The sequence below is a fragment of the Manis pentadactyla genome, chromosome 13 (genome assembly GCF_030020395.1).
Source record: "Manis pentadactyla isolate mManPen7 chromosome 13, mManPen7.hap1, whole genome shotgun sequence".
Taxonomy (NCBI): domain Eukaryota; kingdom Metazoa; phylum Chordata; class Mammalia; order Pholidota; family Manidae; genus Manis; species Manis pentadactyla.
This window is the reverse complement of record NC_080031.1, coordinates 106,644,363-106,666,893: the sequence shown is the minus strand read 5'-3', so window position 1 is coordinate 106,666,893 and position 22,531 is coordinate 106,644,363. Positions and strand designations below refer to the sequence as shown.

General features: G+C 44.4%; 1 protein-coding gene across 1 annotated transcript in view; it reads right to left on the bottom strand.

Annotated features, from left to right (window-relative positions):
* STK32A (serine/threonine kinase 32A) overlaps nt 1–22,531 on the bottom strand; it is a 108,095-nt gene that overhangs the window by 18,525 nt on the left and 67,039 nt on the right. The window contains exons 6-7 of the mRNA XM_036894647.2: nt 14,046–14,083; nt 7,443–7,532 (exon numbers count right to left, since the gene is read on the bottom strand). Of these exons, the coding sequence (XP_036750542.1) occupies nt 7,443–7,532; nt 14,046–14,083 (128 nt within the window). The remainder of the gene's footprint in view (nt 1–7,442; nt 7,533–14,045; nt 14,084–22,531) is intronic.

The window sequence follows — 22,531 nt, the reverse complement described above, 5'->3', positions numbered from 1 at the left end:
ATAGATATTTGAAAAGACTCCAGCAGAGGACAGAGCCAGTCAATTCTACCCCCAGTGGGGGCCCCCTAGTGATGCACCTGCTAAGCATTTTGATACACCAGGAAGCTCCCACATTCTCTTCCAAGAACACACCAGCCCCTGAGGGGCGGTGCAGGGAGTATGAAGCACAGAGCGGCGCCACTGCCTTCCTAGTACTGAGCCTGGCAGAGAGAATGAATGACCAGCGATGAGTCAGTTCCACAGGACCGGCTGCGGTCCCCAGCTCTGGGACTGTGTGCCTCCTGGGTTCAAAGCCTGCCCTTGCTGCACACCGAGACCTGGACCGAGTGCGTTCGCTGAGCTGGAGACTCCTCATCAGCAGAACCGGAATAATAAGAAGGCAATCTTTACAGAGGTGAGAAAGTAAATAACACATGCCAAAATCTCAGCATAGTGCCTGGCACTTGGAAAGTGCTCCAAAAAAATTAGGCACTCTCTAGACAGGTAAACACCCATAGTGATGAGAATTGTACCTGGTCAAAAGCTGTGCTCAGTTGACCCAAGTCTCTGGTAGTGAAGTGCTGGCTCTGGGCAAAAGAAATTGGTATAACGTGGGGTCTGCACTCACAGGTTTGCTCTGTTCAGCGCACTCAAGTTCTAAGTAAAATCCTGTGGCTAACATCCATTTAGAGGTAGAATGTTGATTTTCCAATTACGGGACTGGCCTGCCAGTGAGAGGCGTGCGGTAGCAGGACTGAGTAGGCTCACCGCCTGGTAAATTCCCCTTCGATGCTTCAGGGCATCCTTTCTGCAAGGTGCAGCTCCCCAGGAAGTTTGGGAGGCAATGGCCTTGACCCCTGGGTGCCACCGCACACTGGATGGACTTCATTTCCACTCTCCCTTATCCGTGTCTCACAGCCCAGGTGACAGGTGACAGACGTCTTACTAAGAGTAGCTGCAGAGAATTTTGAGGGATAAACAGACCATTGTGCCAAGAGAACACCTGAGAGAATGAACTTTATAAGAAAGCTGTGTACTCTGCCCTCCTGGACCATCCTCGGACTTTCTGTCGGTACTCTTTTTTCTCTTTTTTACTTTATTTTCTGGCATGAAAACATTTAGATATGTATTCATTCAAAAAGCACTAAGCTTTTTTTTTTCGGTAGAACATTAAAAAAAAATCATGGCAAACTGCAGAAAGATAACAGATGGGAATTCTTTGATCCCTCAGAGAACTGAGAGCCCAGAGCAGGGAAATACAGAGTTTCATCAACCCTTCTAGAAGATTCCACTGAGATGTGGAGAGAGGCCAAGTTTCCTTAAAAAAAAAACCCATCAATTAAGTTGTTTGGTTTTAAAGCATTTCGATACCTACATTCAGAGAAGTAAATAAACACAAAGGAAGAACTTACCAAGTAGTTATAAGCAAATGGCCATGTAACCATTACATGGGTGAGGCCACAGAATCTTGACCCTGCCACTATGTCCTGTCCTGCCGACAATCCTCAGAGTGACTGCTATCCTGGACTTATGTTAGGGATTTTCTTGCCTTTCTACATAGATTTACTATCTACTTATGCATTTCTACACAGTACTTGAGCTTTGCCTGTTTTAGCAATATGAATGTTATATGTACATATATGTTAAATCTTTCTCCTTGTTTTCTTTGGTGTCTTGCTTTTCTTGCTCAATGGTATTTAAGTTGCTGCACAGAGTTAGTTTGCTATATGAATATCTGTCATTCACCTACCTATCTTATTGTTGACCACATTTGGGTTATTTTAACTTGGGAGTATTATGAACACAGCTCCCAGGTATAGTCCTGAACTGTAAGAAGTAAGATGAAAGGCTCCTCTAAGTCCACACATCTGTAGGGTACCTTCCTTGGGGGGGGGGGGACACTGCTGGAGATGGGGTGTGTATCTTCACATACACTGGATAATGCAAACCATTCACCAAGGTGATAGCACCGATTAACGCTATAACCAGCCATGCACCAGAGTTGCTTTTGCTCAGTTTCCTTATCCACACTTGGTATTAACTGACCTTTTGATTTTTTGCCAATCTAGTGAGTGTGGAATAGTCTATTCCTTGTGAAAGAACATTCCTTGTGGTTTAAAGCAGCATTCTCCTAATTACTAATAAGCTTGAGCACATTTTAATGTGTTTATTAGCTCTTTGGATTTCCATCATGTGGTTTTCAGATTTTAGAACATCTGGAGAGTAGATTCTGGTCAGGACATAAAGAAAGGACCCCAGATCTAATCTACAAATTTAACACAATAGAAATAATTCATGGAATTCACAGAAATTATTCTAAATTTCATCTACACAAAAGAAGTGTGAGTAACAAAGTTTTTTCTTAAAAAGAATAGAAAGACCTTCATCCTAAGTATTAAATTACATTATAAAGCTACAGTAATAAAGACTTAAGTCTATAGGATAGAAATACTAGCACATAAAGATATTAGTTTATGATGAACATATTTCAAGTCAGCATGGAAAGGGTCTTATTTAATACATGGTCTCAAAACAATCATTTAATAATCTAGCAAAAAATAAGAACAGATCCCTTACCACGTATCTTCAGTCAAGCTGCTATATAACTGGAATGAGTAAAAAATGAAACTATAACAATAATAAAAATACCAGGTAACAATATCTAAGGTCTAACAATAAATAAGAAGGTCTTGTTAAGAATGCCACCAAAGGTAGAAACTATAAAGCAAAGACTGATGGCTTGTTGATGATAGAAAATCGTTTTTTATGTAATAATACCATAAAAACAACAGCAAACTAAAAGGTAGGAAATCATATTTATAACACATAAGATACATTATAAGTAAATATTCCTAATATATAAAGGGCAAGAATTCTTTATATAATCAACCAGAAATATCAGAATCAGATATAAGTATTAACGCCCTAATAGAAAATGGCAAAGAACATGAACAGGCAATTTACAAAAGTAGACAAAGAAATGAAATTCTAACGTCACAGTGAGGACCATTCTGAATGATCTTTTCGGGAAGACCAAAGATATTGATGTGCAGCCCTGGTGGGAATGCAAGGAAGTGAATGTCCTCAGGCATTTCCAGAGCACATGAGCAGAAATCCACACGGAGGTTCAGGGGAGAAATGCATTGGTATATATACACTACCTGTTGACCAGACATTTTTGAATGGGAATTTGTCATAAGAAAATAAGTGTCAGGACATATTGCTGCTAACAGGATTTTTATCACAGGTTTATTCATATTTCAAAATGAGAAACAGTCTAATGTTTCATAATAATGAATTGGCTAAAGAAATCTTGATGCAGCTTTCTAATTCCGTAGCATGTGGCCATTAGAAATGATAGTTATGTAGATGGACATGGAAAAATAATCAGAATGTCAGTTGTCAAGACACAGGCGCTGGAGTCGAGGAGGGGGTTCAGTTCTGGCTGCGGGGTGTTTGTCGGCTGGAAGCAGAGGAGTAGCGGAGCAGTGGTAGAAGGGGGGCTCTGATGTCAGACCCTGTGGACTGTATTCGAGCCCCACCTTAGGCAAAGGGCTTAACTTCTCAGTCTGCACAGATTACGTGGAATAACAGTAATACCCACCGCACAGAGTAGTTTTTAGTTTAAGTGACGTAATATATGCACTTAGAATAGTGAAGAGCTCAGTGAATGTCAGCCATTGTCCTTTCATTATCGTCGCCACACGTGTTCCAGGCTGGAGATATTTCCAGGCTTGGGCTTAACCTAATGCCATACCAGCCACTAGCTGTCTGATTATGACCATGTCACTACCTCCCTAGCCATGATCGTTTGTTTAATCAATGAAATCAGAATAATAGTAAAACCTATTTTATAGGGTTGCTTTGATAATCCAATGACATAATGTTAAAAACTTAGCAAAGTGCTTGGGACATAATAAATGCTCACTATAATGCCTATATTGTTGTGATTACATTATAAAGTGAATATTCAGGTCACAAAAATTCAGTATGATCCAACTTTGAAAAAAAATGTTCGTGTGTCTGTGTGTGTGTGTAGAAAAAGGTCTGGGGGGAAAACATAAATACAAGTAGTGGGATTAATTTCATTTCCCCTTTGCTTATCAGCATTACACACATTTATTTCCCTTTTGCTTATTAGCATTTTTTCACATTTATTTTGTTCTGTTTTAATTTGGAGGGGAATGCTTTAATGGGTGAACTTCGAAATAATCTGGACTGTGTTTCTTCGGACCTCACAACGGGGAGGAGGAAGGGCTGGCGGCAGAGGCTGGGGAGTGTGTGGGGGCCTTGGGGGGCGTCAGGACCCGCGGGGGCTCCACGCCTCATTCCCAGAACCGAGGGGCTGCGCGGCGCTGTGCAGAGCAGCAAGTCGGTGCATGTCACATATTCCTATGATCTTCATTCAATATTTCATCCTGGTTTTCTTTGTTTTTCAGGATTTTTTTTTTCCTCTCTGGTTAATTGCTAGTTAGTATCCCACAGGGGTGCCAAAAACGGGTGCTGGCAAGTGTCCCTTAGGCAGATTTTACCGAATTATTGAGAACATGAGTTTTAAAAAGAAAGAGCAGACTTCCACCCACGTCCCTCGTAGAAAGACTCCTATCCAAAAATCAAAGGCAAGAGGAACTTCTGGAAGGAGATAAGCAATGGCGGTCAGATATTCATTTTTTTTAAATTAAACAGGAAACATTTGTAAGTTTGGCTTGACTAAATTGACTTACAACCATTTTAAGAGACCACAAATAGTAATTTTTAAAAATGTCTCCCTTTATTTCTCTTTCAGAGAGAAGTTTGGTTTTCTAAAGGCAGACAGTGCTTGGTTTAAATCTAGGCTTTTTCAATTCATTAGCCATGTGATCTCGGGCAAATTACTTAGCCTCTTATTTTCTTCATTGTAAAACGATGATAATTACAGTCTGCCTCATAGGGTTGTTAAGAAGAAAATAAATGAGTAAATGAATGTGTAACATTTAACACATTGTCTGGTCCATAGAAAGCTTTCAATAAATATTAGTAATTGTTAATTATAAGGGTGACAGTGGAGAAGCAAAGAGAACCTTGACTCGATTCCAATTTCCTAGCTCTATGTTGTGAAAAGACTAGAAATGACAAATTTGAGTAAAATTAAATCACATAGACATTGTAGTTAAAAACCACTGGGGAGAGAAAAGAAGGGTGGCCTCCCTTTACTCCTCTCACCATGGAAACAGCCCTAGAAAACCCAGATGCGCATTTTCTGATTTGGCTCCAAGAAAATAGCCCTTATTATGGAAACCCAAGAGACCCACAGAATAAACTCCTCAGACCAGGTCTGGGCAGTCGTTGTCAGCATCTGAGTATGATGGGTTCTAGGCAGAAAAGAGGCTGAATTCCATGTGTCCATTATTTTAGAAGTGATAAGAGATTTATTCCTTCACTGGTAATCAGAAGCCAGGAAATTTGCAATTGTTCAGTTATCATATAAAATAAGACTCATTTTTTTCCCATAGAAAATGTCTTTTTCGTGGAGAGTGAGGTGGCCCTGCACGTAGGGGTTTTCTTTCCCTCTCCTGAGCTACGTGAGGAAGAGAATGAAGTATTAATAGAAAGTGGCTTTGCTGTCGCCCTTGATTTCAAGTTCAAGCAACTTGCCTGTGAATCACTGATCATATTCAGCCAGTGCGATTCATTCTAACCCACCAGTTTGACCAGTGACATCATCCGCTTTAAGCACCTCAACTAATTCGGGTGGAAGTGTGAATAACATTATTCTATCATTTGCCAATAGCTGTGTGGGGGATACCCTCCCATTGTTGCTGGATGGTGGGGGAGTAATGACAGCTCAGTCTGTTGCCTAATAAATTTTAATCCCTTTTGCTTATTAAAACATTACCTTAGATACTTTAAAATTTAGTCCTATGAATTTAAAAAATCAGCCTCATATCTTAGTCGAAGCTCCCCCACACCCCCCGGCTGGATTCAGCCACCTCGGCATGGAGACGGGCGGCCTGCCTGGCCCCCCACAGACCTCGTCCCATTTCCGAGAAAGTACCATTTGTTTTTGGGACACAGAAGAGGAACAGCAGAGGCAGAGGGGCCCGAACACAAATGCCCTGTGCCTGCCCTGGGGTGATCTCTCTTCAGCTGCTTCTAATAGCTGACATAGCTCGGGGTCTGCAGCAGAGGGTCTCAACCCTGGCTGCGCAGCAGACTTACCTAAAGAGCTTTTAAACCACCCTATGCTTGGGCGTCAACCTCCAGAGATTCTGAGATGGTTCGGTTCTGTTGGGACTGATGGTGTCTCTGGTAAGCTAATGCTGACAGCACACATGCACACACACATACACACACACACACACGCATGCATGCACACACCCCTGCATCTCTGTGTCTCCTCCTACCACGGTCCTCAGCAACACCTGACCCTAAACTCATCAACCCTCACTGGCCAGCTCGGGCTCTCTCAGCACAGGGAACGGTCGGCACGTGCAGTGAGCAATCAGACATCAGCCAAGACTGGAACACCAGGTGCGTCTTCTCACAGTCACGCAGACTTTATAGATAATTCCTGGAGATCTGACTCAGCCGCCTTAGGGAAAGGCAGGGAGAGAGGAGGAAGGCCCTCCTGAATAGTAGATGCCCCTAAAGGGTAACAATTCTTTTTTTTTTTCTGGGGATGGATGTGAAGTAGGCCTGGTTGTGTGAAGTGGCATCAACACGGAGATGGCTTTCTCCAGCCACAGAACTTAGAATTTGTTTCCATTTGTGGCTGTTCACATAATTAAATGTGAGACCTACCTGACAATTTTGGCATCTGACTTTACCCTTTATCACCCTCTGGGTAAATTCTGAATCTTTAGGCAAAACCCAGTCACTTAGCTTTAAAAGGAGAACTTATAGGACTGTGGTAAAACTGAAACTAAAATCATAATGGAAAGGCACTTGGTGAATCCTGTAGTCCTTTGCATGTAATTAAGTATTAAGTAAGTAGCAGTTACGCTAATTCTGCGTCGATTATTACCACCCTATTTATCGCTGCATCTTCTCTGTTTGATTCTATTTTTAAAACTCTCACTAGCAGGTCAGCTCTATGAGCTGCGGAACTTGTCTGTTTTGCTCACTATGAGGTCGCTAGTGCCTGATACAGTGCTGAGCACAGAGGCAACTAGGAGATATTTATTGGATTAATTAATACTCTTTGTTAGGAAGTGAGTAGAAACTGTCCTTTATGTCACTCATAAAATAGTGATTCAAAATGTAATCTAGTGGCCCTCCTGACTCAGTATCTGATTGGGTGCTTGCTCAGTGGAGAATCCTGAGGCTCACCTCCCCCAGGAAATCAGCAGCTCTTGGGGTTAAGTCAGAGGACTGGCATTCCTGGCTGCAAGTCCCTGCTGATGGAACCCATAATAAGTGGTATCTGCAGGCATGGAGAACAAAAGCCCTGCTGTTAGTCACTATGGTGCCCACGGAGCCCCTACCCATGTAAGGCTTGGTGCCGGCCATGGTGGTGATCCGCATCTCCCTGGGCAGCATCGCGGCGATGTTGAAGTCTGTGATGTGCACGTGCCCTGGAGAGAGAGAAGGACCACAGAGAACGTCAGCGCATTCAACCCAGGGGCACAGCATGCTTCCAACTGAATGCTTCTGGGAGCTTAGCCTGTAAAAAATGCTTGTATCCAGGTTGCAATTGGTCCAGGAAGTAAAAGCTGAATTATTCTGTCCTCAAGACCAATATGGTCTTCAGCCAGCAACCCTCCAACCGTCAGAAGGTGATAAGCAAATGTTAGTGTCTGGTTGTAAACTTGGAGCTCATCCTCAGAAAGTTTTAACCTTGCTGGTTAAGTGCTCATGCTGTGGTACTTTCTACCTAGCCAGTCCTTGTCAGCTGGCAACATTTTAAATTGGTGTCCTGTGAGTATCAAGAGGGAAGCAGCCAGAAGCTATTCGAAGTATCAAATTTCCAAGCACCTCTTACGGGATCTTTTTTTTTTTAGGAGACAAATATTGTTACTACAAAGCTGACACAAATACATATATTTATTCTATACCAAGAAAAAGTCATTTTTTTCCTCATTTTTCTGAAACACCATTAGTATTTTTTGTCAAATAGTTCAGGCTTTCCCTCACTGATCCTCGACAAAGTGGCTTATTAAGAGAAGGTAGGGAAAAAAGGCAAATTTTATTATAAGGAGCCCTAGACTGGAATCTAGGAGATCTGGGTCCTACTCTGAACTCAGCCCCTAATACATTGTAGACTTCATGTTCCTTTCCTGTGTCAAACCTGTTTCCCATTAGTTAAAAACAAAACAAAACAAAACCCACAACAAAACGGACTGGGTAGTGGATGATGTCTAGGGTCTCCCTCAGCTCCAATACTTGTGGCAGTAGAGTGTGGGTCCAAACATTCAAGTTCCGCAAAGAGCGCATCCTACAGTGTGTTAGGGTCCCTGCATTTACAGCTAGAAGGAGGAAGAGGGCAGTACCAGAGGCTCGGGCGGACAAGCCCATCGTGTTAGCTGCTGGCACAAAGCCCTTTGCTTGCAGAGGATCTTGAAGTGTTGGCATTTCCATTTGCACGCGGCTGTGGTTCGATGAGATGTGGCTGTAGGGAGGGATGTCATCTACTTCTCCCACATCCACAGTCCGCACACCCCCTGCTAAACTTCACCGTCTATTTGTCATGATCAGAAACTCCAGTGTCATTTGGCAAAACACACGTGCCTGGACTTCCCTCTCCGGAGACCCCAGTGCCTTGCGGCTGGGAGGAGAGCCAGCCACCCACTTTAAGAATAAGACCCTCCACAGGTGGCCGAGACGAGCAGCCAGGCATGCAGCCCTCCACTTCAGCCTGAGCAGAAGAGCTAAACCGGCTGAATCCCAGGGTTATCTAGGCGAGTGTAGAAGTAGAAGGCAGAGGATAGCTTAGAGCCACTTGGTTCTCAAAGCGTGGTCCCCGGACCAGCAAAATAGCATCATCACCTGGGAACTTGTTAGAAATGCAGATGATCGGCCCCTGCCCCCAGTGCACTGGGTCAGAAACTCTGAGGGCGGGCCCGGTGTTTACACGAACACCCCCTCCACCAGGTGGTTCCGATCCAAGGAAAGTCTGGGACGCTCTTTTGAAGGGAGACCTGGCGTGGTGGCAGATCTTCGCGCTGGTAAGTACTCATTACTTATCTTTTGAATTTGGTTGGAAGGAACTTGAAGTTTATCTTTCAAGCAGCATTTACATTCCTATGATTCACTGCCGTTTTCAAATGATTTTCACACACTTTAGCCTAGTGAGGTAGTCTTATTTTACAGAAGAGTTGTTTGTGGCTAAGTGGAACTGGAATTCAAGGACCTAGAATTTGGCCTCCAAAAACTTTTTGTGCTACATCCCGAGACCAAAGGGCTGGATTAATAGGAAACAATTACCTTTCGGTTGGCTCAGAGTTTATTTCTCCACCAGATGTAAAGGATGGGGAGGAATTATTTGAGGGTCAGGATCTGCTGGAACCTGGGAGACCCTAGTAAGTTCTCAGTTTGTATCTTTTGAATCTGGTTGAAAGGAAACCTCATGTGTTTAAGCTAAACAATGAAAGCAAGGTTTCCCAGAGCCCATGGGCAGTGGCTGGAGCCTCCATTCCAGGCCCAGGATGCCACTGTACCCCGTGTCTGCTCACCTTGGTGATCTCTCTGCTGGGTTCCCTCCTGTGCTGTGAAAATGAATCTGGGGCCGTCTCACAGGGGAGGAAGGGTCCGTCACCTGCTGGTTGAGGGAGCCGGGAGTTGTCTTGGGAGTAAGGGAATGCGCTGGCTTCTTTGTAAACTCAGGCCCTGGGGAGTCTCAGGACGGGGCTTCTCAGCCTGGGCACTACTGAGATCTTGGTCCTGCTGATTCTGTGCTGTGCAATGGCAGATGCTTACTCGTATCCCTGGCCTCTACCCACCGATGCCAATAGCATGCCCTACTCTTGGCTGGACGCCCCTGACAATCATAAATGGCTCCAGACATGGCCTGGTGGCCCCTGCATGGAGAGGTGGTAGAGCGAACTCCTCCCCAGTTAGAACCACAGCCTCAGCGTGAGGCTCTCCAGGCCCCAGGCGCAGGACTGCCTGAGGCCGCACCCTGACCCGCCCTCTTGTCTTGCCACCTCTGGGGGCACAGGATCGAACTGAGAGCCCGAGGTCTTAGTGTTGAATCGCCGAGTTCAGTCGTCTCTGTCGTTGGATGTACACTCGCCATGCCTGTGTTCAGCCCGAGGGCCTTCCTTTGCACAGCACTCCAGGACCCCATAACCAACTGGCTGGCATTGCCCCTGACTTTTAAAAATTTCCCTTGCTCGAAAATGTTGAGAGTATGTGAGCCACTTTTTTCTGAGGTTCGTGTTATAAATGCATATCCTTAGGTACTAGCTGAGACTTAATAAATCTGACTATTGGGAATATGGCACAGTAATATATATATATATATGATGATATATATATAGATTTTTTTTTCTTAAAAAATTGTTGCCTACCTGGATTTTAGGTACATTTTGGGACTCTGCAAGGGAGAAGCTGTTAAGGTAGCAGGCTTAGTTCTCCCTCACTCCCCCAGACTGGACTTTTGCCTCTCTGTTCCCTGTGATGAGGAATAATATTAAGAAACCTAAAGTATAGACGATATCTAATTGCCATTTTCTCAGATGTGCCAGGCAAACATTACTGTTCCTCTGGCTGCAGCATCTATTCCTGAATAATTTAAGAAAAACACAAGAATTTTAGACACTATGGAAGTGACCGAATTAGATGGGTACTTAAGTTGGTACAATCTAAGAATATATATCAGGACGGTTGGTTATGAGCCGTCCAAAAGTCAGACGCCACCTGCGGCTCTGAACTAGTGAGGAGACGTTTGGGGAAGAGAGTAACACGTACGCTCTAAATTAAACACATTTTTTTAAGTCAAATTGTGATGTACAAGGAATGTTCGTTTGTACGGTGAAAGATTCTCCATTTAAAAAATGATTTGGCTCCTTTAAATATCACTGTTTCCTGATGAATATGAACCGATATGAATCAATAAGAATGAGGCAAAGTTTCTTCCTGTGACTGAATGATGCTTATTGAAATGTATGTGGTGAGACACACAGCTCTCTTGGAGGGCGTGTAGGGGGCATATCCGAGATAGGCGATTATCCTTCACTAAAACCCCCCTGCGAGAGGCGCATGTGATGGCCCATCGGTGGTGAAATAATATGAATGTGGCTGGGGAAGACAGAGGAGGGTCCAAATGTGGGGCCTGGGAAGTCACACCACGAGACACTCCCCAAGGCAGGCACTGACTTGTGATTCGGTCGATCGGCCCAAGAGCCGCTCAGTGTCATGAGCTGGGAGGTGGGCGGTAGGTAAGCGGCAATTTATTCATCTGCAAGTGGTTCATTCTGATCCCTGAGTGAGCCTGAAAGCCTTAGTTTCTCAGAATCTGAATAAAGAGAAAGTAAATAACCTCAAAATATAATTTTCTCCAGAAAGGGGTCCCCAGGACAATGTCAAGACAATAGCTCTCAATCTTTTTTGTTTGCTTCCATCCCACGTACACATCCATAATCCTTTTCAAAGCTGTGTGTCTCTTATTCGCTGTAGTGACTTCAAGTTGAATTCAGGATGGGAGTATAATCTAGATAAGCCCTCACTTAATTCATTGTCTCAAACCCAAGAGTTGAGAGTTAAAGGGGTCACTGCAAAGGGGGGGACCCGCTGACAGGCACAGGCACCCCAGGATGGCGCTTCTGCTCCCTCAGCCGGAGCCCCAGCCCCACCAACAAGAAAACACCCTGAGAAGTGGCTTAGCCCCCTGTGCGTGTACGCTAAAGGCAGAATGGGCCATTGAAAGCATAGTTATCTGAAAATTAGGGTTCAACAGAACTATTTAAACACAAGACCTAACACACAGACACACAAAATCTTTGGTACATCCCTTCTGCAATCAAAATAATTCTTGGGTAAAGATACGTGAATACCCAGCTTGTACAATGACTCTATGTGATATGGGCAAGGCTACATCAAACAAGGGAAAGCCGTTTAAGGTTCCTTCCCTAGGGGAGAAAGCCACCATCTCCTCATGGAATCACACTAACATCTGACTTTCTTAAGACTAATATCCTTGTGCAGACTGTGCAATCAAGCACTCTATAAATGTATGGCACCTAGCCTGCACAGCACCCCTCAGAAGTGAGCACTCTTTTGATCCTGAAGAGACTAAGGTGCAGAGAAAGTCGAAGCGACCTGTTGACTGTCAGAGCTGGTGAGCGGGCGAACGGGGTTTTGAAATGCAGGCAAATCTGGCTCCAGAATCCATGACCTTAATTGTATCAGGCAATTAATCTTTCACAAGGGTAGTCTCCCAGGGTAGTTAAACTTGGAGGAATGATTTATTTCTGGACTGTTCTCCTAATCTACAATCACCAAGTTGACAAAAAGAAAAAAAAATGAGGGGCAAGAAGCTGAATGAGAGAGAACAGGTGACCTCAATATGGTAGAAATGAGGCCATGTTTGAGACCCAAGATTAAAGCACTGTTCTCTGAAAGGAAGGTACGTCTTTAAAAAGTTCTGACTGACAGGACCTGTGTGTCTCCGTTCAGGGCCTCAGCAGCTGGTGGAGTGGCAACTGGACACGAAGGCAACCAGCCAAGGAGGCGGGTGGGGGCGGAACCCCAAACTGGGTTCTGCTTCACCGGCCACACGCTCTCACGAGGCTGTGGTGGGCAGGCGGAGCACCTCCTTCTCAGTCGTGCACAGGTAGCCCCTCTAGACCAGGGGCTGCTCTCCGTAACCGTGAAGCCCCCTACAGCTTACCTGCACTAGGTGAGACAGGAGCCTGCTTCCTCTGTAGGGCAGGGATGGCTGGTGTTTTAATGGAAGTCGCCTTTACGCTAAATCTACTCGTGCTCACCCTGCTGAGACTCAGAGAATCTGTTCCCAAATGTCGGAAACAGAAAGGGAAGCAAGAAATAAGGCATTGGAAGAAAGTGGAAAAAAATTTTTTGATAGTCCATAAAAAAATAATGACCCTGAGCTTTGAAATTAGAGGTCATACACAAAAGTGTTTCTTAGCCCTCTGAGCACAGGTCTGGTAAATCAGGTTCAAAATGAACTAAGTAAATAAATAATGAGCAATGGCTGGTACTTGGAGTTTCAGTCCCCCTTGCAAAGCCCTTTTGTGAACGTTAGATGAATAAGGAGTTTTTCAGAGTTAGGACTCCCTCATCTAGCAGCTTCCTGAAAACATGACAGGGATCTTACTGCCACTGGAACATTTATGACATGAAGGCTGTGTGTCTCACAGGTCTGCTCTAAGGTACCCGTAAATCCAAATGTACATTAGAATAAGTATTTGGAAGAGATTATGCACATCTAATCATTGTTGGCAAGAGTTTATTCTACCAGATATTTTTAATGAGTTTCTTGAACTTGGGCATTCATTTGTCTCCTTCATGATTATTGCCATATCCCGATATCACTTTGATACTTGGGTACCAATATACTCTTATCCATTTTATATATTTCTTTAAACTGATGACATTTTTTAAGGTGAAAAATCTTTGAATAGAAAATTTGATATCTCTTCTGCAAAGGTAAAACCCACTCATCCTCATAAGAAGGAAAGCAGAAAAATAGAAGCAATGACAACAGAATAGTGTCATTAAGTTCGAGGCAGACACTACTGCCTGCTAAATGCCTGAAGCTTGAGGCCTCTCCTGTCTTTATGACAAGAGGGAGATGATTGTTATAAAGATATTAAGGGAAATTAGCACCCCAAAACTGTGATGGTTTTCCGGAAGAAATCGGTAGGTGAGGAAGAAAACTGTAAACAGTTACTTTTTCATGAAGCAAGTTCAGTGTCATGTGAGGGCGTATTGATGCACCATACCACCTGCTAAAATAAAGCTCCTTCATATTTTCCTATCCACCCACAAAGTGGAATTTGTATGGATGACCGACTCCAGCAAGACCGCTGTGCCATGCATAATACTCCTTTGCTGCGGGTAATCATTTTTGTTCCACATGCTTTTTTCTACATGTCACGTGGATTGCCAATAAATCATTTACTTACCATGTTCATCCAGCAAAATATTGTCAGGCTTCATATCCCTAGAGGAGGAAAAGAAAGAGAAAGTTGCTCATAGTAAGACAAACAGAACTGAAGCGTAAAGCTGCAGATGCTCAAGAATGCAGACTAGGATTGAAATGAGGGCACAGGCCCCACACGACTCACAATACCGTTCAATTCTCAGTGAATCTATGAGACGGTTACCATTAATTCCCCCAATTTCTAGATCAGAAAACTAAGGCTTAAAGAGGTTAAATAACTTCACCCAAGTTACAGAGCTAGTAAATGGGAGAACTGGACCCTGAACCTGGACCTCTCATGCAGAAGCTCTGACTCATAATTTCTATAGCATATGGTATCTAAGCATGGAGATAGTGCTCTTAGGGTCGGATGGGACATAAAACTTGTCAGACGATAGTAATACTAATTATTAAATATCATTTTCATCTGTGTGACTGGTATGAACTTAAAGACTCTATAAAATAAGAAGAAAACACAGTCCAAAATGTAATTATGTTTTAAACATGCAGGGATTAGAAATCTTTTTTAGGATCGTGCTGTAATGCCTGTAGTTACTTAAATATTATTCCTTGGGTAGTTATTCAAAAGATTGGGACAAGTCTCTCATGCCTTGGTGAGATCCTTAAATCCATAGGGAAAATTTCCAATAGGCAGTAGCCATGGTAAATACTTAAAGGAATGGCCTGTAGGGTTTGCAGTCTTCCTGAAGTGAGCGTCATGCTAAGCAGTGTCCTCAGCCAGAGAACCGCACTGCCGCGGGCGCCGCGCCCCTCTGCCCCTGCGTGTGGCTGCCCTTCCCTGATGTGCCATTTAAAGCCCTCGACTCAAGTTCACAGAAGCCATTAGTGAAGAGATTCTGCAACAGGTTTTGGGAACACATTTTCCGGCTTGTCAAGTGGCTTTTATGTCACTAGATTAAGATGACCTCAATCTTAGACAAATCAAGACTGTCAGGGTCCTCTTGAGAATCTGAATGAATAACAAACCCCTTACCTACAAACAGAACCAAGTATAGGCCACGGCCACATGCAGGGGAACGGACCTCCTCATGAGCTTTGGTGATTTTCTTTTAGTTTGTCGGGTTCTTACAATTTGTTCTGAATTCTTAAGTGATCAACTGTATCTGTGGCAGATGTTCCCTGGTGCAAGGTACAATTTGCTAAAAAGATACAGTGTAAGGGGATTTCTAATTGCATGTTTTTCTGGCTTAAGTCTCTCTTAATAGACTCCATTTCAAACCCTTTGATGGAGCCTATGATTTAAAAAACGACCAAGTCCAAACTCACTCATATAAAATAAAATCCCATTCATAATATGGCTCCTATGCTGTAGCCACACAGAAGTGTAAGGGGTTCCCTGAATGTTTCCCACGTCCCCTCACCTTCTGCTGTTCCTCTGCTTGAATAAGGGCCTTCTCTCCCCTGCACACGGAAAAAACAGATTCATCCCTCACCTCACAGCCTCAAGGTCACCTCCCACAGGAAGCCTTCCCTGGTTTTCTGATTCCAAGTCAATGGCCTCTTCTCTATCCTCTGCATTGTACACTTCTTCCATCATGATATTTGTCACACTTCTTAAAATCTTTTTTCCAACTGGATCATGAATTCCTTGATGTCAGGGATGGTTTCTAGGTTAATGTCTAATTCTATCACATAGGCTCACAGTGCCTGCTGGGCGGTAAATGAATGAGGAAACGATCCTGGGGGAGTTTCTCGTGCACTCAAGCAGGCTAATCCCAGCAGTACGTCCCAGAGCGTTACCGTGCACCGTCACACACTCTCCGCAGCTTAGAGCTCAGGGTGACCGGGCACCTGCTGCTTCCTCCAGACCTGCCTCCAGGGAGGGTCGGCGTTTGCCAGGCGAGGAGGAGGCTGTGAGGAGTCCTGACAGGAAGAGACTTGGGTGTGGCACCATCAGCGCGATGACTTCTTGGTCTGAATTCATGAGGGTTTGCTGCGAGGAGCGGATTGCTGCGGGCTTGACATTTTATGAGCTTTCTATAAAACCCCTGAGCAGTAGTTTTTAAATTTATTAAAGCTACATATCATTATACCCACTACTTCTCCCAGAAGCTACCTTGAAGCTTAAAGAATAGTACAGAGATCGGAGAGGTTAATGTGACACTTCTTACTTCAATCTTACATTCATTTATTCATCAAATATTTATCTGCTTTGATAAGTCACTGTGCTGGGATATGGGAACCACAGACACAGACAAGATGCAGCTTCTTGGGGGCAGAAAGGGTGGGAAAGGGTCGCAAAGAAGCACGCTGACACGGTTTGAAGTGGTGAAGCGGCATGTCTACTACTACATTCAGGGAAAGAATATGATGAAAATCTAAGACAAATACAAAAGTGGACTTCTAACGTAGAAACAAAGCATTTACGCATAAATTCTAAAGACACGGTTTCCCAAAATGGGATGATGTAACTTCGAAGTCGCCTAAGGGTAGACTGCAACATAACATTGTTTATTCATGCGCTAGGAGAAAGAAAATGGAAATAAACCCGGTGTATTCTATTAAAATTCCTGCTAGAACAAGCTGAGATCTTCTAGTCCTGAAATCCGGCGCCACTTCCTTAGGTTTCCAGTCTTGTCTTCTCAAGTAACCCTAAATATGGAATACTTTATTCCAAAGTGTTTCTTTCATTTAAGGTGATCTATAACATGGTTTAACTTGGTGCTTACCAAGCCTAGATATCTTCAGAATCACCTCGGGAGCTTTAAACCACACGAATCCCCAGACCCTGCTCGGTCCTACGGCAATCAGACTCTGTGGAAAGGCCAGGTATCCGTCCAAATACAAGCAGAATCTTCTAGGACCTTCTGATGTACAGTCATGTCATCCATGAAATACCATTGTCTAAATTCAAAATTATCAATTGGGTTTTAATATACGAAACTCTAAAAGCTTATCTATGAATGAAAAGTGTTGGAAAAGCACAGCACTTAACCACTCTTGGCAAAATTCTTTTGTTAAAGTATGTGTGGAGGTCTCTGACAACCTGCGTATCGTTAACAGGTAGCTAATGAGTTTCCTCCCACTGGGTATCTATCATTCTTGGTGATACAGTGCCTGTGAGGACCTTCCATCTACTACCTTAGCCTCCCACCGCCCGACTTAGCTCCGATCACCTTCCCACCCATGCTGCCCCAACTGTTCCCTCAGTCCCATTTCCTTGGTCATTTCTCTGTCATTACCACAGCCCCCACCCGACCAGCATGGCCTTCAGTTCACAGCAATTCCCAAGCTGGCATTTCCGACACAGTGAGGTCCCCTGTTACTGCCCCTGACACGGTTTCTTTTTACATCCAAAGCCTCATCTCCTCAGTCCTCTTCCCTAGTCCCTGGTTCACATTCCTTGTACAATCTCTCAATGTGCCCACCCCTTCCCTTGCCCTCACCCCATAAGACCCCACATAAACCCTAACCGAATAAAAACACAACTCCCCAGTTCTTCCTCCCTGCAGCCATGCACCCAAACCTTTGCTAGAAGAAAAGACAGAGGACTGTTGATGGTTCTTGTTTAAATCAATGGCTGTGTGTCTCCGGTGGCCATCAGTGCGGCAGGCGGTGCTATGGCGCTCGCCTTCCCCGGCATGACCCTTGACCCCCCTCCCCACACGGTCTCCCTCCCACTTTGTCCTGGGTGAGGGCCGAACCGCCTTACTCCACAAAGTGAGAGAACTATCATCGGAGAGCTCATCCACCACTAAGTCTCCCACCTCCTCTTCCTGTGTCCAGACTCCCTCCCCTGATGCCTGAGGGGGGTCCTCTGCCCCCACCCCCAGCAGCTCTTCCACTGGGCTCTGGATCTCTGCCCTCTGACCTTCTCCTGGAGTCCCCTCAGGTCAGGATTCCTTCCTTCCCCTACGCCATCTCCTTCCTCTTCCTTGAATAAAAATCTTATAATCGAATCTGTTGGAAATACCTTCCTTGATGCACAGCCACCCCCACTTTCACCATTTTCCTTCACACTAACACCTCTGGATCGAGTTGTTGAGAGGTGGGGAATTCTCACCCTTTCTGACCAGGCCTCCACTGCCTCTGCTCCCTGTAATGGCCCTTGTTGGGTGCACTGAGGGCCTCCAGCTCGCCAGATGCCACTGCCACACTTCTGGTCATCGTGCTCAGCTGCTTAGTGGGTTGGTCACCCTTCCCTCCTGACATATTTTATTCTTGTGACTTGCAAAAGCTACATTCCCCTGACTCTACTCACACCACAGAACCCTTCCTTGGCCTTGTTTGCTGGCATCTTCGTGGTTCAACCTCTAAATACTGAGATTCTCCAGGGTTCAGTCTTCTATATGACTACTCGCACTTCAGTGGTTTTATTTGGTTATTTTCAATATTATGTATATAACATTAGATTGTTATTATTAGGATATTATATACCCTGCTCATCCCTGAGCTGCATCTCTTATCACCCTGTCCCTGCACACCGGTCTTCTTTACCTCCTTTGTGCCGACTGTCCATCCGCCTGCAGTCTTGTTCTGCTAGAGAAGCACATGGCTGGTTCCTTCTCACTCCTACCTCGGCTCAAACATCACGTTCTCCAAGCCCCTGGCCACCTAGTCTTGAGCAGCATTCCAATCTGCCCTTACGCCTTCGTCCCCCTCTTATTCTCAGCACAGCACTAACCACTGCCTGGTTCTGATTTATTTATTAACCCCCCTCCCCCACGGAATGTAAGTTCTCAGAGAAAGGGCTTCTTTTCTGTATTGTTCAATGCTACGGCTCCCAGGCTCAGGAAAGTGCCCAGAAGGAGGTAAGTGCCTGAGTAAATATGTGTCATAAAAATGAGTAACTGTGGTCCCCTGGCTTCTCAAACTTCTGGAACAATAAGCCATGCATTTCTTTTTCCCTTAAGAACCTTAAGAAGAAAAACAAAACAAAATAAAAGAACAACAATCAAAAGAAAAAAAGAAAGAAAGAAAAAAGAACCCTCTATCTATGCCAGATGGGCTATATGTACTGTTGACCAACTGAACAACTGATCGTTTTTAATAGTGTATATTAGAGCAAGAGTAATAAAGAAGGGGTTTCTGCACAGTTGGAGCCTATGATTTCAGAGAGGCGCTACAGAAATCACTGGGAGGAACACACGTTCTGTAGAAATTCTTCATTTTTGGATCTGATCTGATGAAATAGAGGGACACGTCCCACTGAATCTGCCCATACCTACTGAGCGACTGTAAACAGCATGGAAATACAATGCTCCCTGCGGTAGCGTCCAGGGTGGGACTCATATATCTGCTGTTCTCGCTCGAATGACTTTACAAGACATTAGCAGAACTTAACAGGCTAATTACATCCCTTCACTGCGCCTCCCCTGGAATCAAGTTGCTCACCCCGCAATCCCGTACGAGGTATTGTGAGAACAGGAAGGAAGACGATCGGCGTATCCAGAGCCAAATCAACTCCTTCCATGTCCCATGGCCTCTGACAGGTCCCCGGTGTGGGGTCAGCTCTTTGTTACATAATCTGTTATACTGAGTCCTCTCCATGTTCTTGAGAAGGGGAAAAAATTATACATATGATTGTATATTGTTAAGGATGTCACACAGTCTCTTGGTCACATAAGCAGACCTATGTTAAGAATATGGTGGGTATGGAAGTGTGGGAGGGGAAACTGTGAGCAAAAACATATAGTTTGCAATGCGAGGCAGAAGTGAAAAGCTGCCAGGGTTAGATTATTATGCACCAGGTATCAACCTCTATCTGTTTCTTGCAGCTGGCTGATTCTTTTTATTTTTAATTAAATTTTATTTTTAAGAATTGAGATATAATTGACATGACACAATACTAGTTTCAGGTGTACAACTATTGATTCGATATTTGTATATATTGTGAAATGACCACCACAGTAAGTCTAGTTAACATCCATCACCACACATGCTTACAAATTTCTTCTCCTTGTGATGAGAATTTTTAAGGTTTACTCTCAGCAGCTTTCTAGCTGCTGCTTTTTGTTGTTGTTCAGCTCCAGCATTTCCCCCAGTGTTTTCAGTATGAACTGCAGAAGCCATTACAGGGAAATGCAGTAAAGGGCCTAAGGGGGCTCAGGCACTGCAGTAAATGCTGCAAGTATGGGATGTCCAACACATTTGCATATTCATTCCAGGTGTGCCTGGTTTTCAAGGACAGTCTTGCTTTCCATGGTCATCCCAACACACAGATCTAATTCCACTGCAAGTTAATAAGGTGGTGAGGGCGTGGTTTCACCATCCACGAAAATGTCCTAAGAATCCCTTCATGAACTTGTGTTTCTTTTCCCAAAGTGTCATTCAAGATACCAGCACCCCACCATGCTCCCCCTCCCAGATGTCTTCTCAGTTGTTTGCCATCATTTAGTTTACACGCTCCCTCAGCAGAACAAAAGCTAGATTACAAGACCCCATCCCATCTTCCCACTCTTCTCTAATCCCCACAACCTAAGCATCTCACCAAGGGATTCACCCAACAAAGGTCTGTCTCTTTGGCAGAGGGGAGGGGCGGTAGGGAGCAGCTGTTAAAGGACTGTCTGGTGAAAAAAGATCAGAATTCTTCAGGAGAGACCAGTTGAGGGAGTTACAAATAAATATTTCAATTAAGATCTGAGGAAAAACTTATTAATCGTCATAATTTCCAACATTGGTGTGAACTGTCATCTTAAAAAGTGACGCTGATGTTGTCACAAAGGCTGGATAAGCATGTGGCAGCAATACATGCAAGTGAGGAATGCAACAGAGACGAGGCTGGTCAGCCGGCCTTTAGAACCCCTTTGGGCTCTGAGTCTGTGGGATTCGCCCAAGCCTACTTCTAACGGAGGCCCCCACAGCCAGCTCTCTCTGCTGACTTATCACTTAAATATCCAAGGAAAGCAATATCCACATTTTACCAATAAAGAAAGGCAGACTTCGGGGCAGATTTACCCACAATCACACAGCTCGTAAGTGGCAGAGATGGAATTGAAATGTCATGCTCTTTCCACTATTAGTCATTTGCTTATTTTCAGTAGGATGGCAGCTAGGTTCCCAGCTTGGGCCACCTCTTCAGTTGGTAGCGTCTGCCTGTGTTGGAAACAATGGCCTCCATGTCCGAGGGGAAGGAGTGCCAGCCGTCCCTGATGCTGGGTGGGAACAGGCATTTGAGGGCGGGTGATTATTATTTTTTTTTCAAACTGCTGTATTTCTCATGAGTAATGATAACGGTCGTAGCTACCATGTATTGTCCATGCTGCGGCAGGCGCTTGATAGATAGCTTATCTTTTGCTCCTCACAGCAGCTCCGTAACTTAGATATCATACCCATTTTTGCAGATGAAGAAGGGGTAGGTCAGAGTTTAAATCAGTTGTCCAGGATTGCAGGACAAGTAACCGATTGAGCTGGGATTACAACCAAAGACTACGAGGTACAGTCTCAGCTTGTATCTCCCATGTTTATGTCTCACTTCCTCTAAGAGGAGAGAAGAATGTCCTCACATACACAGGGGTCTGGGATGTGGTTCAAATTGGCCTGCAGCAAGTTTAATTTTTGTCATAGTTTCATGGTATATTTGGAAATCATGTAGATTTTGCTCCCCACTCTATAATATATCCATGTCTTTTTTACTATTAAAGTTCCACATCGCTCAGTGTGGAGTAAACTCGCTGTTCTGGGGAGGTGAATCATGTTTATTCTGGGGTTACAGATCCTGGACAGCACAGACACTCCGGTCTGAGGAGTATGGCTGCATAGCACAATCCCAGGAACCTGAGATCTTTAACCCTCTTGTAAGTCTTGGGAGGCAGAATGTTCAATGACAAGGCTTCCTGCCTTGCCATTTACATTCATCAAGGCTCATGTGCCACCATTATCTCCTTTGATTTGGACTCACACCAGTGGACACCTAGGTCACACGCATGCGTTCTACAGCCAGTGATGCAAGACCACAGAGTGTCAGGGACCCGCCCCAGATCCCTCGGTCCCAGAGCTGCTCTGAGCTCAAGCCCCCTGGGTCTCTACTGAAAACCCATGTTGACGTTAAGCAAAGAAATGTACTGGTCAGAGGAAGGGGAAGACTCTCTAAAGGAAGAGGGACTGCAAAAGGGCAAGAGCAGTTGTGCTCTGGTGACTGTGACAGATAGGCTGTCATGAGAGGGGTTACCTTTTCTGTTTTTTTTTTAGTTCAATAAAGGACAGGAGTATTTAATTAGAGCTGAAAAGTAATTTATTCCATTTCAGCTCCAGCTCTGAAAGTATCCTCCCTAGCAGTAGGAAAAATAAACTTCCCACTTGAAAATAAAACAAATTTTTTCCCCATGGCCCCACGAGAATGGAAAAAAACGAAGCTGAAATAATGCCTGAATTTCTCCAGAGCCAGTTGGGAACCCGTTAGGTGCTGGGAGCCCCAGGGCTGAGATGCTTGTGTGTCAGGCGCTGTGCTGGCCAGAGAAGGGAAAGGGGGTCACAGAATAAAACTACGAGGCTGTTTGGCTCTTCCAC